The sequence below is a fragment of the Sebastes fasciatus genome, chromosome 9 (genome assembly GCF_043250625.1).
Source record: "Sebastes fasciatus isolate fSebFas1 chromosome 9, fSebFas1.pri, whole genome shotgun sequence".
In the NCBI taxonomy this organism is placed as follows: domain Eukaryota; kingdom Metazoa; phylum Chordata; class Actinopteri; order Perciformes; family Sebastidae; genus Sebastes; species Sebastes fasciatus.
Window position 1 is genome coordinate 27,697,952 of NC_133803.1, and position 16,695 is coordinate 27,714,646.

The following is a 16,695-nucleotide window of genomic DNA, read 5'->3' on the forward strand; positions in this document are numbered from 1 at the left end:
TAACATTCTCTGCACTGACGGAAACATTCTCTACATAGAGATAATTATTGAAGTACAAACTGATATAAAGATTCTTGTTCTCAGATCTTGTTTTGACAGTACTGCAAAAAATCGGGTCACATAAAATATGCTAAACCTTTATTACCAAACAGATAAAGGACAAACAGTGACAGAAACATAAACATAAAAAAATGAGAGAATATTAATGAAGTGAAATGAAGATGTAACAAGTAGTAAGAGTAGTAGATACAAGAAAACAGAAACAAAGACATGAAGCTGTATGTCAACTAAACTTTAGATGTTTTTTTCTTCTGGCGGAGAGGAGACTGCACGTTCCACTGCCTCAGTCCAGGAGCTCTGAAACACACAAGAGAGCTTTAAGTTAAGGTTTTAAAATCACATCTTCTCCTAAACACACCGTACACATGAAATATAAAACAACTAAATATTAATGCAATGTAATATTGGAAAAGCTTCACCATTTAAAGTCAAAATTAAAAATTTAAAGTCAAATAATTAACTGTTTTAGATTACATCCCTGTGCATATTGTGCACTTATTTAACAATATATGCATTGTAGCGACTACAGGAAACAAACTAAAAGCTGCTGAGAAGCTGAGTTCATCCAACGCGCTACCAAAGTAAGTCTCTGAGATCCGAAAATAGGTTGAACAAAATCTTATTTAATGAAAATGATCAACTTATTATAATGTGCACAAAATCAGGTCAGCAAACAGCAATCAAAAAGAAAATAGCCGTCAACAAAAAAATACGGCGACCCACTGTACCTGTCGCCTTCAGGGCGAATGCTGCAGTATAGCTATATTAAGGGGTTATTTTTTTTCATTCACAAATGCTGGTTTAGATGACTAAAGACAGCTTTTACCATTTATTTAGATGACATCATTGTTACTGTGCACTCCTTCGTGTGAAAGTGGCTGAAGAACTAGAATTAGAGGCTGCAAACATGGACTGTGTGGATGCAATGACAGAAGTAGTGCACTCACTGCTGCTCATTTGACCGCACATGAAGAACACTGCTCTCCCCGACAGGACCTGTGAGGAAACAGTAGACACAGATTAATCTAAACCTAAACCACCTGAAAGCAAATGCAAAACTTAAAACCTGTGTATTTTATACTCATTAACTGCTGCATGAACACCTAATTAGTGAGATTGAGTGAGAAGTCAGAGTAGCTTACTTATTCCTCGATCACTGAAGATTGCGCTGACTCCTTCATCAAAAGTGAAATTGATGTTGACACCTGGATTACAGGGAGGACGACAGATGGACAGTTGGGGTTTAGGGTGTGGGGGGAAGATAAAAAAGTTATTCTCAATAAGGTAACAGCACTAAAATGACAAAACCGGCAACACATAAAAGCAGACCTTGACATTGTGCCTTCACTCACGCACCGCGCTCGTTCTCGCGCTCCACTTTCACGTGCATGAGCGCACACTACACACTGCAGGAGAGTTAGTTTAGCTCTGAGAATATCTAGTGAATGTACAGTGGAAGTTTGTGCAGAAATAAATGCTGCAGCTCCTCCAGAGCAACAGAGGTTTCCCATGCTCCGCAGCGAGAAATGTTATCGTCTCCGACCAAAACTCATACACTGGTGCTGGAATATTATGTGGATTGAATATCAGGTGTGTGATGTGTTATAGTGGTTCAGACGGCGCTGTGGGCGCGTACCTTTAGGTGTGCTGATGGCTCTGTTATCCACAGCTCCTTTAGGCATCACTGCAAAGTCAAATAAGACAAATAATCAATCAGGATGTTGTCACTCCATGAAATACTGATGTTGGAGAAAAAACAGTCAGTCAGTCTGATCGGATTATTGCACTCAGTGGAAGTTCAGCTGAGTTTCCTTAAACATGTAAATTGCAGTTTTAACCTCCAGCGTGACGTACCTGTTCCTTCCAGAGCCATTGACTTTGACTGGACATGTTCCTCCTGCCTGGATCTGCCCACACGCCTGATAAAACACACAAACATATTATTGTCTTGTCATGCCAATTCTTTTTTTTATACCCTAATGCGCCGTCGTACTGCACTCGGGATGGGAACATACCTGTCAGTGTGTACCAGTCTGGCAGACGAGGGTTTTGGACGTGGCGGCTGCGGTGTGGCAAAGGTAAACGGTTGGAGGGGCCTGGGCCTGATGGGAGAACCCTGGACTGAACGCTGAGGAGAGAGCAGAATCACCAGGACACCTTCACTGACTGTGGGGAACTCAGAGACTCCGAGGCCTGCACTTGTTATTAATGTAATAACTTAAAATAATCAGTCATTCTTAAACATTTGAAAATAATGCTTACAAAAACAAACATCACAATAGTGATATTAATGTATTTCTTTTTAAATCAATTTAAATTTGAAAGAGGAATTTCAAAACACAATGACAGCAGCTATACAGACCTGTCAGAGGACAGACCACATTGATTGATTTTCTGACCAGAACAGAAGCTCATCAAGAAACAACATTTTAAAAGACTTTCAAATCTACAATATTACAGCTGAAGACCATTTAAGGCCATGAATTTAGATGCTTAGTCTCAGTACGATTTAAGGATTTTCCAGGCCTTACAGAAACCCTGTTGACAAACAACTACATCACTTTTATTTTCGATTAATCTGCCGCTTATAGCGATGATGAATCGGTCGGTCGTTGGTCATTCTTCCAGAGTCGAAGGTGAAGCTATAAAATGTTTCCTTATACTGTGTAAATATTTATATTGATACAAAGTCAAGAAAACACCAGAAACAGTTCAGCTTTTTTACGATTAATCAGTTACCAAAAAAGTTGCTTATTAATTTTCAGTCTATTGACTAATCAATCAATTGTCTTATCGTTTCAGCTCTAATAATTTTTTTATTTTTGTATAATTTATTTTAACATTGTAATAAAACAGTAAATATCGTTTAAATTAGAATACCATAACACAAACATCATAGCGTTTTCACATATTCGTCCTAGTACAGTTTATATCTGATATTATATTCAATTAATAGTTATTAACATTTATTTTTTAGGTTTATATGACTTCCTGTAAAGCACATTTTAAAATTGCAATGTAAGATATTTTTTGGTTGTTTTAAATTACTAATTAAATCCACCATCAATCTAAAATCAATTAAAATATTGTTGAATAATTGAAGACTGATTTTGTATCTGAAACTATCAAATTTAAACGTTATTGAGTATTGTTATTAAATACTGTCAATTGCAAGATTTAATCGAAAAATATACAGCTCCTGCTTATATCATATATATTATAATATTTACTAGAGTCTGTGTGTGTGTGTGTGTGTGTGGTGTGTTCTGACCTGTGCAGTGGGAGTCCTGGCGTCTCCTGTCAAGCTGCAGTTGTCCATCTGTTCCTCCATCTCTCTCTCCTTCTCAGCCGTCTTCAGAGCAAACTCCAGCTCTGCCGCCAGCTGCTCATCTCCAGAGAAAAACTCCTTCACCTCGTTACGGTAGTCCTGCATCGTCACCTGATGGGAACAACGGCATCATGGAATAGTGTCAGTGTACTGCTTATGTAAAACCTCCTTTTTTTACTCATAATGCATGTCATCATGCTGCACACCAATTCCATCTAAATTACTCAAATAAATCTGCAGAGAGCATCCAAGTGTCTGTGCTGTGGTCTCACCTGAAGGTAGGCCATGAGGTCTCTGAGGACAGGAGAGCGTTTCTGCTCCAGCAGGCTCTTCAGGCTGATGATGAGAGGAACCGTGTTCTCTATGAAGGCCTTCTTCTGGACCTGTGGATCAAAGCAGGAAGCTGTAACGCTGCTTTTGCTACTGGGTAATTACAGTAGTGAAGGATTTCTCAAGGACATTTCAAGGACAACTGATTACAAGTAAGTTGGCCAACATTGCTAACCTGTGACACCACCTTCTTCCGAGCGGCCTGCAGGACAACCTTAGCCATGGTGGCCATGTTCTCCTCCTCTGGTTCCTCCCCTGCAGCGCCTCCTGCTGGAGCAGATATGGCCTGCAGCTTCATCTCCTTCAGACTCAAGATGTTGAAGGTCTCTGACAAAATTGCAGCACCATCTGCATCCAAAGGCAGCTCCTCGTCTGCAAAGCATGCTGGGATGGGAAAAGGAAAGAGGTTACAAGTGATTTCTTTTTGTTTATGTAAACACTGCTCTAGGCCCAAACTGGTGCGACCTAACAGTCCAGACTTCACAAAGAAAATGTGTTAAGATGCCCCAAGAAGAAGAGCATCAAGTCATCATCAGAGAAAAAAAGACATTTAGACCACTCAGAGCTGGAAAAGGAATTGGTGGTTCTATGCTGGAACACTTTCTAGCTTTGGTTTTGCTTCTCAATCCACATACGTGCTCACCTAAGATGGTCTGGTTGATCTTGATGCTGATGTTGAAGCGCTGGGCGTCTGTGAAGTGCTCCAACAGGAAGCGGTAAATGCGAAAACGCTTCTCGCGGTGCTGAGCTCCTTTCAGGGAGAACTGAACCTTTTCTCTGCATAGATATTAAGAAATAAGCCAATGAATAAACACAGAAATAACTGAATGAACTTTACAAATGATCCTCGCATGTAATGTAACAGGATACACGCTGTACTGTTTCAGTTTATCTGTCTAGTTGAAAAAAAAAAAAAAAAGTTTAAAGTGTCATCTTTGAAAATAATCAAAGCGAAATAAAGCCATATTTTGAACTGGATGACAGAAATCATATCCACATAGCTTCCTACCTCTCACTCTGAGGGAACTTGTTGTAGGACTTGTGTTTGTTGTAGGAGCTGAAGTGGAAAATGCACTCGATGAAGTGCTGGCTGAACATTTCTGGGTTCTTCTTCAGCAGCAGGTGGAGCAGGCAGTATTCGCACAGACTGGGACAGGAAACAGGAGGTTAGGTTTGATATTATGGTGAATTTCTTTAGGTGTGTTGTGTTCATTTGTTCATGTGCAATGTGCAATGCCTGGGGAGATCACGGCATCATACAGCACGGTAACACGGTATGACTGATGTGGAGGATATACAGTACGTGTGCACTATGATCTTTGTCTTGAACATTACAATAGTGTCACTGTTTGCTTGTTGTACATGCTAGACCCAAAAAATAAAATCACATATGCATTCCCTTTTATCATGTCATGGATACCCCTAAAAAAACTGCCCTTAGCTATGTGTTTCTTTTAAAGAAATAACAATACATCATACAACCCATGTCGAATGGCATACTAAAGATCCACAGAACAGGACGTTGCTGCTTATTTCCCAACACTGACAGCACTTTGGTGCCTACAGGTATCTTAAGGTCAACAGAGTTTTAAAATCACGTGTTTAGATGTGAGATGCTAAAATGATCTACTTTGTCATCATCTTTGTTATCTATGCAGTGTGATTTACCTGGCGATGGCGGGGACTGGATCGACCAGCGCCACCATGAAGCGAAAGAAGAGGGAGCCCTTCCACTTCACAAATTCCTCCTAGAAAAAAAGATGAGACAGAAGAGCAATTAGAGACAGACATTTGAAAACAGCCTAATAGCATGAAGGAGGGATGCAGAGTTGATCAGTGCAGAATCTTCCAAGACGACCAAGATTAAGAGATTAAAATGTGTTTAATCACCAATCAGATGTTTCTTAAGACATTATTTTCAATCTTGGTTAAACAGTTTAAAGAGAAGCTCACCGTCTAGTGCTGTTAATAAAAACATTTGTTTCACAGTGGGTTTTAATTGTCTTTATGGTGTCAAAGTTCAAGTGCAGTCCATTGACGTTTGACAAATGCAGAGGAGCTGAATATGCCTTGAATTTATTAAACTGAAATGAATTTCAAATGCCTTTGCTGTTGAACATAACACTTTAATTTACAATTCCTTATTTTTCAAATAACATTTGTTTGTTTGTTGTTATATTAAGTCAATTGAAGAAAAATGAACTTGTTATTTGAGGGAGCAAAAATCGCCTTGGACTTTATAGATGTTGATGTCATCCCATTTCTTTTTTATGAAACTAGAATGAATAATTGAATACATGTTTCTAACTGTAGCCTAGTGAAGAATGTGTAGAGCAGTTCCTACCTGGAGCAGGTTGGTCAGCATGATGAGAGTCTGCTCCCTGATGACAGCCTCATTGTCTCGCAGACAAGCGGAGATGTTGGGGATGTAGTGATCCACGGTGTTGGTGTACCGAACACACAGATCACACATAATCACAACCACGTTGTTGCGCACGGCAACCTCCGTGCCAACCTCCAGCTCCCTGGCAAACACCGGCAGGTACTTCTGGACAAGTTCCTCATGCTGCAGGCACAGCTTACCTGAACAAGACAGACGGCAACGGAGAGGAAACGTTAAATGTACGATGAGACGGCAGAAATGAATGGAGGTTTAGACTATGAACAATGTTTCTCATGGTGCGTGTCCACAGGATCCATCATTTCCACGCTTCCCATTCATTGTTTACTGTATGTAAGCAGTCGTGCAATGCATTCTGGTAGCACAGCATTGCATTTTGGAGAGACAGGGCATCATGTCGTCCGCTCCTCCTTTGCATAAAGTTGAGGTCTAAGCTACTTTATGCAAATTAGGGGCGTCCAGCATGACTCGCTGCCTCTGAAAACTCCTGAAAAACGTTTAAACTAACCGTTGTCAATCTAAAATGAAGACAAATTCAGAAACTGCATGGCTTATTTCTCGCCTTAATGTTTTCAGAAATATATTTTGGTCAACTATTTTCGTAACATAAAGAGAAAAAAGTTTCCAAAAAAGGTCGCCACGTTGGTCCGGTTTGAAAGCCGACAGCCCACGAGTGAAAGCGTTCGTTCAATAAGGTGCCTAGTGTTTAGTGGAAGCCCCCCCAAGCGTCCAATGCTGGGAAGCGGCGCGACCCCTCGTGTCTAAAAACGCCCCTGTGGACATGTACCATCAGACATAACTGAAAGAGACATAGAGGAGGCGGATATAAACTGAGAGAGGGACAGTTTACCTAAAGCGATGACTCCGTGGGCTCTGACTCTGGTAGGCAGAGAGTTTGCTTTGAACTGGGACAGAGGCAGCGACGCTGGCAGCTCCTCCCGGCACTCTGTCAATGACCAACATAAAGATCAAGTCAGCCATGTTAGCACAGAATACATTTAATATTTTCCTGTAGTATGTAGACATAGAAGATGTTCAATCAGAACACACAGGGAAACATTATTTCAGATCCTGTGGATTTGGAAAAAACACAGTATCTCTGTTTCTTAAATGTCCGTCCTCTTTACCTACCTGCTAGTTTGTCAGAATGTGTTGTCAGGACGGATTCCACCAGCAGCACCGTCCTTTTACCAACCTTCGCAGGACAGTGGAGTGACGCCACACCCAGAGTGTGGAGGTGTATTACCTGGAAGAGAGAGCATGTTCAGTTACATCACAAGCACAGCTGTACAAGAACCGGCCTGGGTCTGTGATTTTGACAAATAAAAAAAAGAGTAATGTGACACGTTGTCCACACTTAGATCTCACCATCAGCTCCTCGTTGAGGTTCTGGGCTCCCGTTTCACTCAGGATGATGCCGGCTAAATAAGCCTCGCAGACTGACACCAGCTCACCACAGTGCTGGTTCAGAAAAGCCTGAAGAAAACCAAATATAATCACATATAACCACATATAGCCAAATTTGAAGAAATTCGCTCAAGGAGAGATATCCCGTTCACAAGAATGGGACGTACGTACAGACAGACAACCAGAAAACATAATGCCTCAGGCCACGGATGTCGCCGGCGTGGAGGCATAAAAAGCTTGATTACGGTGTAACTGTGTAGATCAGCAAGTGAAAAGCAAGATCTCTAACCTGAGTCTGTTTGATGTCTTCACTGCGGCCAAGTTGATAAAGAGTCTCCATAGCAGCACTGATCACCTCCAGAGACAAAGTGAAAGTCTTCAACCAAGACATCAGATCATCTAGAGAGACCGAGAGAGATGGAGTAAATTATTCTGTTCCTACAAATGATCCATTACATTACTGTTAACTGGAGATTCATTTCAATACGGCTACTGTACACCTTCATCCTTCCCTAGACACATATGATAGTCTGTATGATACACTGTAAAGAACTGAAGCCGCTGTATCCATCTGTGCTCTCGCCAAAGCCACGAGACTCCATCGTCATTTTTTTAAATTTTAAACTTGCAGAAAACGGGGGTTGCTGATTTACCGCTGCCTCGATCGGTTAGTTCGTTTGTGTGATTTTGGTGAATCTGGACCAACAAAGTCAGCGGTAGACGAGCAACTCCCCGTGTTCTTCGGGGTAAAATTACTACTCTTTTCCATGGAGTCTGGTGGCTTTGGCGAGAGCTTCAGGGCTTCAGTTCCCCCGTCGGAAACATAGACTGTATAGCTGTCTCGCGGCAAGGTAAACCGGCGAAAATATTCTAAATATAGTGTACACTTAAACGTGTATTGATTAAGTTTTGCTGCTGCCTCCGTCCACAGCAGTACGTTGCTTTACTTCCGTGTGGTAACTCGCAGACCGCCACCTACTGTAGGTAGTACACCGGGATAAGTACCTCATACAACCCCACTTCAAAACACAGAAACTATCCCTTTAATGCTGTTAATGTTCATATTATTATTCAAATGTTGTTGTTGTTGTGTACTGTCCAAATATTTGGACAAATTAAATTTGGATCCATTGTAAACATTGTTGTTGAAACTTTCATGGCAATAAAGCCTCTTTGAATTTGAGAGACGGAGGGAAAAAGAGGGATATACAGAGACAGAAAGATTATGACAGTTCCAGACTCTTCCTGTGAATATTCCCATCATCCCACATTCACTTACCAACTATCCTGCTCTTGGTATCTTCGTTCAAATGCGCGACGATGTCTCCCATCACACACAGGATGTGACAGCAGGTCGTCACAGATACATCCTTTGAACTAAGAGCAGAAGATTTCTCAGCTGAAAATAAAACATGAGCTCAATGTAAATGTTGTCAATATAAATACTGTGTGTCCCTCTCACCTGATCATGCTGTCCCAGGCGTCCATGATCTTCTCACAGGGCGGTGAGGGGGACGAAGCGACAACCTTGGAGAGCAGCAGCCAGGCCCCGGCGGCGTGATCGGCCTCGGTGTGTGAGATCAGGTTGTTGACGAAGGTCTTTGTGAACTTGTTCTGTTTGGACCAGATGGTGAAGGCCCTGCTGAAATATCGGCTGGAGACCCAGGACAAAAAAACTATATCAGCAACAGCAGTGGTGATGTGATCATTCTCCAAGCAATGCATGTGATTATCATAAAGTGGGCATGTCTGTAAAGGGGAGACTCGTGGGTACCCATAGAACCCATTTTCATCCACATATCTTGAGATCAGAGGTCAAGGGACCCCTTTGAAAATGGCCATGCCGTTTTTTCCTCGCCAAAATGTAGCTTACGTTTGAAGCGTTATTTTACCTTCTTTACAACAAGCTAGTGTGACATGGTTGGTACCGATGGATTCCATAGGTTTTTCTAGTTTCATGAGGCCGCTATAACCCCCGAAAGATAGATTGCATTAACTTTAACAGCCCTATATGAAACACAAACTGCACTGAATGTAGTTGGTCCAACCTGAGGTTCCGGCATTCGTGACAGAGCATGACCAGCAGGTCCCAGGTCAGCCTCTGATTGGCATCAAGGTGGCGGCTGGCAGAGTACGGTTTGATGTGGCTGAGCAGCACCTCATCCAGAGCCTCTAGGGCCCTGTCCTGCACGGAGCTCTCAGCGTCCACCACAGCTGGCACCACACCCTGCAGCCACGCCTTCTGCACCACACTGCACTCTGGTTTAGCCTGGCGGTCAGAGGAAATAACAGAAATACTTTTAAAATTGATGTGTAACACATTTTCTTCTCTCTTCTCTTTCGTCACCAAGTAGTAAGCATGCAACATGTTTGACTGTCTCTCAGAGCCGCTGATTAAGACTCACAGTGAGCAGCTCTCCTACGCACTGCAGGGCCTTCTTCTTCACGGACACAGCCGGGTCTCTGCAGCGCTCCGACAGCGTAGCCAGGTTCTCCCCGCTCATCGGGATCACGTTGTGTTTCAGGAGACCCAACAGGGCCTGTGGAGGGACAGCCGAGCACAGAGGTTAAAGGTCATCTGTGCATCTCTTTGTCTACCACAAGCATACTGCACAGAAAGCCAGAGTAAAACACATACACTGGTGACTGATTGTACTCATCATTATTTGGATTTGAAACGATACCTGCAGTGCCGATTTTCTCACGTTCGTCTTTGAGTCTTTTACACGCCGCAGGAGAAGAGCCAAGTTCTCTCTCGCTGCATTGAAAATATAGAATAACACATCTCTTTGAGTCCATGTCAGACTTTGAGTGTATTCATACCCACACAAATTATTGCACATCTATTTTACAAAATACCAGCCCAATATTATGCAGTAAAAAAAACATCTGAATGGTAGCTGAGGTTGGTTTGTCTCACCGTCACAGTCAGAGCTGACGGTGCTGCTGATCTCCACAGTCCTGAACGGCAGAGTACGGTAGGTTTTCTGAGTCTGCTGGGAACTGACGCTTGCTGAAACATACAGTCACATCTATAAAGACACCAACACTTCAAACAACATGAACCAGGCCTGGTTATCAAACTTCACTACATTTAAAAAGGTACTGATTGAATTGCATCTGTAGCACACTGTCATGTGCCAAGAGCTGGCGCTGAATGCTTGATCAGATAGTAAGCCTCGTTTACTTAACACATTTAACCAGCTAGTCGTGGCATTTATAAACGGGTAACTCAAATCAAGCAATCGCTTGGTACATTTTGTCACCATCAGCCTCTGCGGGCACTTAAACAACAAACTCTGTAATAAAGAAAGAAAAGAGTGTACCTTCTGTGATTTCTCCGTCCAACATTGTCCCGGCTCCAGCTAAACAGAGAGAACAGACAAGTTACTTTAGTGGAAATGTGTCCACAAAAACTGTTTATAATTTCTCGTTACATTCTCTAATAATTCAAAGAGTTGTGTATTTTCATACTTCAGCTCTACAAAGTGTATAGTCTACTGAATCTGTGTGTTTTTCTCACTGGCAGAGAAGAGGTTGTGGACTGCCCGGGTGACGTTGAGTGAAGGCAGCTCCAGACACTGGGCCAGACAGGCCAGAGCGCGACCTTGAACGGTGGGCGATTCGTCCATCCGCCGGGCGAACAGCAGGCTCTGGATCAGGAACTTGTGCGGCAGGAAGCAGGAAAGCTCCGGGTCCTGACAATCCTCCGGGCTCCTCTCCGGCTGCTCCAGCAAAACCATCACCACGTCCACGGAAAACAGCCGGGACACCATCTACAGAAAAGCCAGCACAACAGACTGTAAACAGATTCCACTGATAGGAGGTAATGAAGCCTGACTGATAGTTTGTAATAGGCTTAGTTAATATCCTGCAACGTATCATAAAACCGGTTAAAATAAGTGTTATGAAAATCTGTTTGCATTATAGATGAAGAAAGGAGTCCTGCTAATCAACTTGAGCATGTACAGAAACCTGCAATCATCATATATTGGGGTCTGAATCACGACAAAAATATGAAATACTGTACAGAATATACCAATATGTAGTGTTTGAGGTGACGATTGTTACCTTTGAGCTTCTGGAGAAGTTATACAGCCACTTGATGAAGCCAGCGTAGTCTGTACCTTCCATCTGGGACATCAACATCCCCACAGCCTGAGACCCATGGCTTCGAAACTCACTCTTCTCCACCATCTAAACATCCACAGCAGAAACATTATATCACAGATATACTAATGCATAAGCTAATAACAGCCAAACTATTCCCAACACTACAATCATCTGTAAATAGCCGTGGATGTGATGCGACTGCCTTCATAACTTTAAGACAAAGAGTTTGACACAGAGTCTCTGAGCTTTACACAAACAGGAAGTGCATCACTGCTGAGTATTTGCTGGAGGATTCACCTGGAAGCAGATATGCTGCAGGAGGACTTGCAGGATAGGCAGCGCCAGCTCTTTCAGCTCACCCACAAGATGACTGTAATCACAAACACATAGATCATTAACAAAGTCATACATGATTCAGAACATGTCTGCAGGTAAATGGCTAGAAATTATGTGGGAGAGATACTGATACACACATATTTAATCAACATTAAAGTAAATAAAAGTATTGGATCAGACCCGGTATCAGCATTTTAAAGTTAGTATTATACCGAATCTGTTGTTTAAAAAAAACTGTGGAACTATTTTTAAAACTTCTTCACTTGGTTCAAATCTAAACAAAATTGTTGTGCACCATATTAAGATTTAACGCAGCTGTTTACCAAACAAAATGGATTGCCTGGTCGCGGGTGGCGAGGATGGCCTGGTTCGGTACGAGGAGGGAGGGTTTCCCGCTGTTGCCTTTCGTCATCATCAGAATCACGTAGAGAAGCCGGTGGAAAACCCTCCGTAGGGACTGGACAAGAGACACATCAGTTAAAATTAGAAACATCCCTCTGTTATGGCATTAAGGACAAATAATACTGTAGATATCAGTTGGAGCCTATATTGTTCTACTAAATCTGTCTCATGGCTGGCGAGGAGTTCAACCAAAGAAGGATGTTTCCATAAAAAATTTGCAATTTATTTGTTATTAATCGTGATTAACTATGGACAGTCATGCGATTAATCACGATTAAAACATTGTATTGATTGACAGCCCTTTTACGTAGTAAACCAACAAGTGTGCATACTATTGGCCCACCATAGACAATGATTATTGGATCTTACTTCTTTCTGGTCTCCGTGTTTCGGCGAGCAGAGCAGCTGCAGGCCGTAGAAAGCCATCTCAGGAACACTCCTCAGCTTGGTGATATCTCTGTGCAGAAATAACACAACTGTCTCAGCTCCATCAAGTCCTGGATACATCCTTCAACAAGGCAGAGAAAGAGAAAGAGAAATAGATAGAGAGATAAGAAAACTCACTGTTGCTGCTGAGTAGCAAAGGTCAACTCTCCTACGACCGGCTCAAAGTAAAGCAGCTTGCTGAAGATCTGCAGAGAGAAAAAAGGAAACGCATGAAAACACAGCAGTGTGGTGCAGACTAGAGCGGACGTGATGATGGAATCGTTAGTTACCTGCGTGCAGTTGCCGGCGCTCTGTGGTCTGTCTTTGAGTGGAAATGTCTGCAGGAGTCTGAGGAGGCTTTGGACCAGAAGAACCACAGCATCCCTGATCTTCATCAAGTCTTTACTAGAGAAATTAAGCTCCTCTTCCTCCTCCTCTTCATCTGCCTCATCCACTTCCATCTGAGGATAACAGAGACAGGCAGTATTATTTCCAGACATCCTCTACACCAGTGATTGGCAACGTAATTACAGATTTTAACCATCACTCCTCAGTGAACTGCCTCCTTGGCGGAGGTCTGAGAGCATTTTCTAGTTAAATATCTAGCATTTATTATGGATTTCCCGCGTTTATAGGAGTCTGTTCACACTGATATAGGCTAATAAAAATAGCATTATTTTTGTAAGAAAGTGAAAATATTAAACAACAATATGCTAATTAGGCATAAATAAATTTAATATTTTTTATTTGAAAGTCTGACCCCCGTAGTGTCTACTTAGAAAAATCCTGGCCCTTTGACAAATGTATTTGCTGACCCCAGCTCTATTTATTCCACTTTATTAGGCACACCTGTTAAATTGCTTGTTAACACAAATAGCTAATCAGCCAATCACATGGCAGCAACTCAATGCATTTAGGCATCTAGACGTGGTGAAGACGACTTGCTGAAGTTCAAACCGAGCATCAGAATGGGGAAGAAAGGGGATTTAAGTGACTTTGAACGTGGCATGGTTGTTGGTGCCAGACGGGCTGGTCTGAGTATTTCAAAAACTGCTGATCTACTGAGATTTTCATGCACAATCATCTCTAGGGTTTACAGAGAATGGTCCGAAAAAGAGAACATATCCAGTGAGCGGCAGTTGTGTGGACGGAAATGCCTTGTTGATGTCAGAGGTCAGAAGAGAATGGGCAGAGTGGTTCGAGATGATAGAAAGGCAACAGTAACTCAAATAACCACTCGTTACAACCAAGGTATGCAGAATACCATCTCTGAACGCACAACACGTTGAACCTTGAAGCAGTTGGGCTACAGCAGCAGAAGACCACCCGGTACTAGCAAGGTGTACCTAATAAAGTGGCCGGTGATATCTTACAATGGTCCTGTGGGTTTGAGTGATTTCTGATGCAGGACTTTACCTCTGGCCTGTCTTTCCGCTGTGGTTTGGAGCGTTTGCCGTCTGCCTGAGAACTCTTCAGGCCGTCCTTCTTGCGCTTCTTTCCAGAGTCCTGAGGCCAGCAGTGAGAGGTCAAGTCTGAACACGTGTCCAACAAAACCTCATGGAAAACCTTGTTGGCGATGCTCCCTGGAAGCAATACAAATGTTACGCATCATCAATAGAAGAGTCTTATTTTCACCTTATAGAACAGTGCACTGTGCACCTTTAGCATCACCACAAGTATTTTTCATTACTCTGTTAATATACGATACAATGGGCACTGATTCACACACAAGTAAGTGAAAAGACGAGATATACAGTATGTATTCACTAGGAAAAAAGTTGAAACCTTATTACTGTACTATAGTTTTAATGAATTTGACTTTGTGGCTGCATTGAAACTATATGCAGACCTTCTTATGTATATATATTTTCTCATGTTTTCTAACCTGGGATTCCCAGCAGCAGCAGGTAGAGTGAGGCGGCGTGCAGACCGCTCACCCTCTGCTGGACGTTGGCCTTTTTGGATTTTCCCGCCAGGACAAAGAAGGACAACACAGCCACCAGAGACTTGATCGACACCTCGTTCTCCCCGAGAATCGCCCAGATACTCTGCAGAGCAACATGGGAGACAGACGGTGTTTTGTTCTGCTACCAGACAGGAAAATAAAAGATACCTACAGTAGCAGACTGATGTTTTGCAACATCAAAGCACACAGCAAATGTTTAGATTGATTACCTACACACTTCCTTCTTAATAATCCCTCTATTTGTGCTCCCTGGAGTAGAGGACAGAGCGTCTCTGTGCTGGATCAGTTTTACCTGTGAAGCTCCATCTCCGCCTGCAGACTGTTGTTGGTCAGCAGCATGGGCCAGTAAACACTGGTACAGGGTGGTGAAGGCCTTGTTGTCTCCACTGGTTGTGAGTTCGTCCTCTATGGTGTCATCCAGTGGGTTTCTTTCTGTGAACTCAAAGTCCCACACTGTGTCCACCCAGGCTGGAAATCACAACAGTTATCACATTATATTAAGTGATACAGAACCACAACAGACATTGGATAACTAAGGAAATGAATAGCTGGTAAACGTTTGAGTACGATAAAGCTAAATGTATAGAAATGTAAGGATTTATCTTCATTTAAACCAGGGGTCTGCAACCTGAGGCTCTGGAGCCACATGCGGCTCTTGAGCCTCTCTGCAGTGGCTCCCTGAGGATTATTAATAAAATCAGTGGAAATTAATAACTGTTTTTTTGTTTACATTTTCAATTTTATCTGTCATTGTTGTATGTCTATGGTACGAGTATTAGGGCCACATTGAGGGTTTTTTTTGGGGAGATTTTGAGAATACATTCATAATATTATGAGAATAAAGTCATAGGTTTACGAGAAAAAAAGTCGTAATATGAGATTTTTATTATGAGAATATTATGTAGTAGTAATTTTACATGTCATTTTCTTTTTTTTCCCTAAAGTAATGAATTTATTCTTGTAATATTACGACTTTTTTTCTCATTAAGTTATGACTTTATTCTGGAAATCTCAGATTTGTTTCCCCTCAATGTGGCCCTAACTCTGTAGGAGGAGCTGCTAAAGAGCACTAACAGCAGTTAAGTCTTGGGAACTTTACAACAAGTCTCTCTAACAACTTTACACTTAACTACAAACCTCCACTCTTCAATTCGGCTGATAGTAAACATTAACTAAAGCTGTACTAAAGCTGAGCTACATATAAACAGCTGATCTGATGAGCAACTTTAACTCAACTTTTTAACTTATGTCAGTTTAAGCGACTTTACTGCGACAACGAAACACAGTCAATTAAACAGTTGTTAGCCGAATTCACCACTGACTCGCAACGATTCAGGTAGAAAGTCTTAAGTTTCATTTTAACTTTAATTTTGCGTCTAAAACAGGCGGTATTAGCTAAATTGTAAGATTTGTGAACGGACCTCGGAGCGCTGTTCTTCCGGTAACGTTACAAAGCTTCTTTAACATCAACTTTACTGACAAACAGCTAAAATATCCCAATCTATTCAATCCCCGTCAATCTATATGATATTAAATCTCGCTCACAACATACAGGAATACATTTTTACCTTGTGGTATTTGATTTATCTTCATAAACTGCAGCGCAGATATTAAATCCATCTTGTTTATGTTTTTGAATCAGCCCGCGAAATGAGGACTTTCACGCATGCGCAGTGGAGATTTATTATTATTCTTCTTCGTTGGTGTGTATTGGCGGTCGGTGAACCAGCCTAAAGGCGCATTACTGCCACCTACTGGATTACTGGAGTGTGAAGCAGGAGATTGGCAGGGAAGAAAATAATAAAAAAAAAAAAAAATTAAATTCTCTCCATTATTCCTGTTGCCCTTAAATAATAAATTAGAAGATTGTGTACTTTCCTAGCATATTCCCCAATGTAATATTTCCATCATTTAAAGGGACTGTTT

At 41.9% G+C, this 16,695-nt stretch overlaps 1 protein-coding gene across 1 annotated transcript; it reads right to left on the reverse strand.

Annotated features, from left to right (window-relative positions):
• Positions 1-124: 124 nt before the first annotated feature.
• On the reverse strand, positions 125-16,468 carry ncapd3 (non-SMC condensin II complex, subunit D3). Its single transcript, XM_074647005.1, has 35 exons — positions 16,338-16,468; positions 15,062-15,237; positions 14,689-14,851; positions 14,220-14,386; positions 13,094-13,264; positions 12,942-13,009; positions 12,747-12,834; positions 12,299-12,432; positions 11,937-12,009; positions 11,598-11,723; positions 11,050-11,302; positions 10,853-10,891; positions 10,447-10,539; positions 10,211-10,284; positions 9,932-10,066; positions 9,575-9,795; positions 8,989-9,180; positions 8,806-8,903; positions 7,816-7,925; positions 7,488-7,595; positions 7,251-7,365; positions 6,970-7,065; positions 6,063-6,301; positions 5,387-5,466; positions 4,728-4,865; positions 4,362-4,495; positions 3,894-4,102; positions 3,661-3,771; positions 3,332-3,499; positions 2,076-2,188; positions 1,915-1,979; positions 1,697-1,744; positions 1,203-1,265; positions 1,008-1,056; positions 125-357 (listed from the first exon to the last, which is right to left on the reverse strand). Exons 1-35 carry the CDS (start codon positions 16,387-16,389, stop codon positions 288-290), a joined length of 4,239 nt encoding a protein of 1,412 aa, XP_074503106.1. The 5' UTR covers positions 16,390-16,468; the 3' UTR covers positions 125-287.
• Positions 16,469-16,695: the final 227 nt, after the last annotated feature.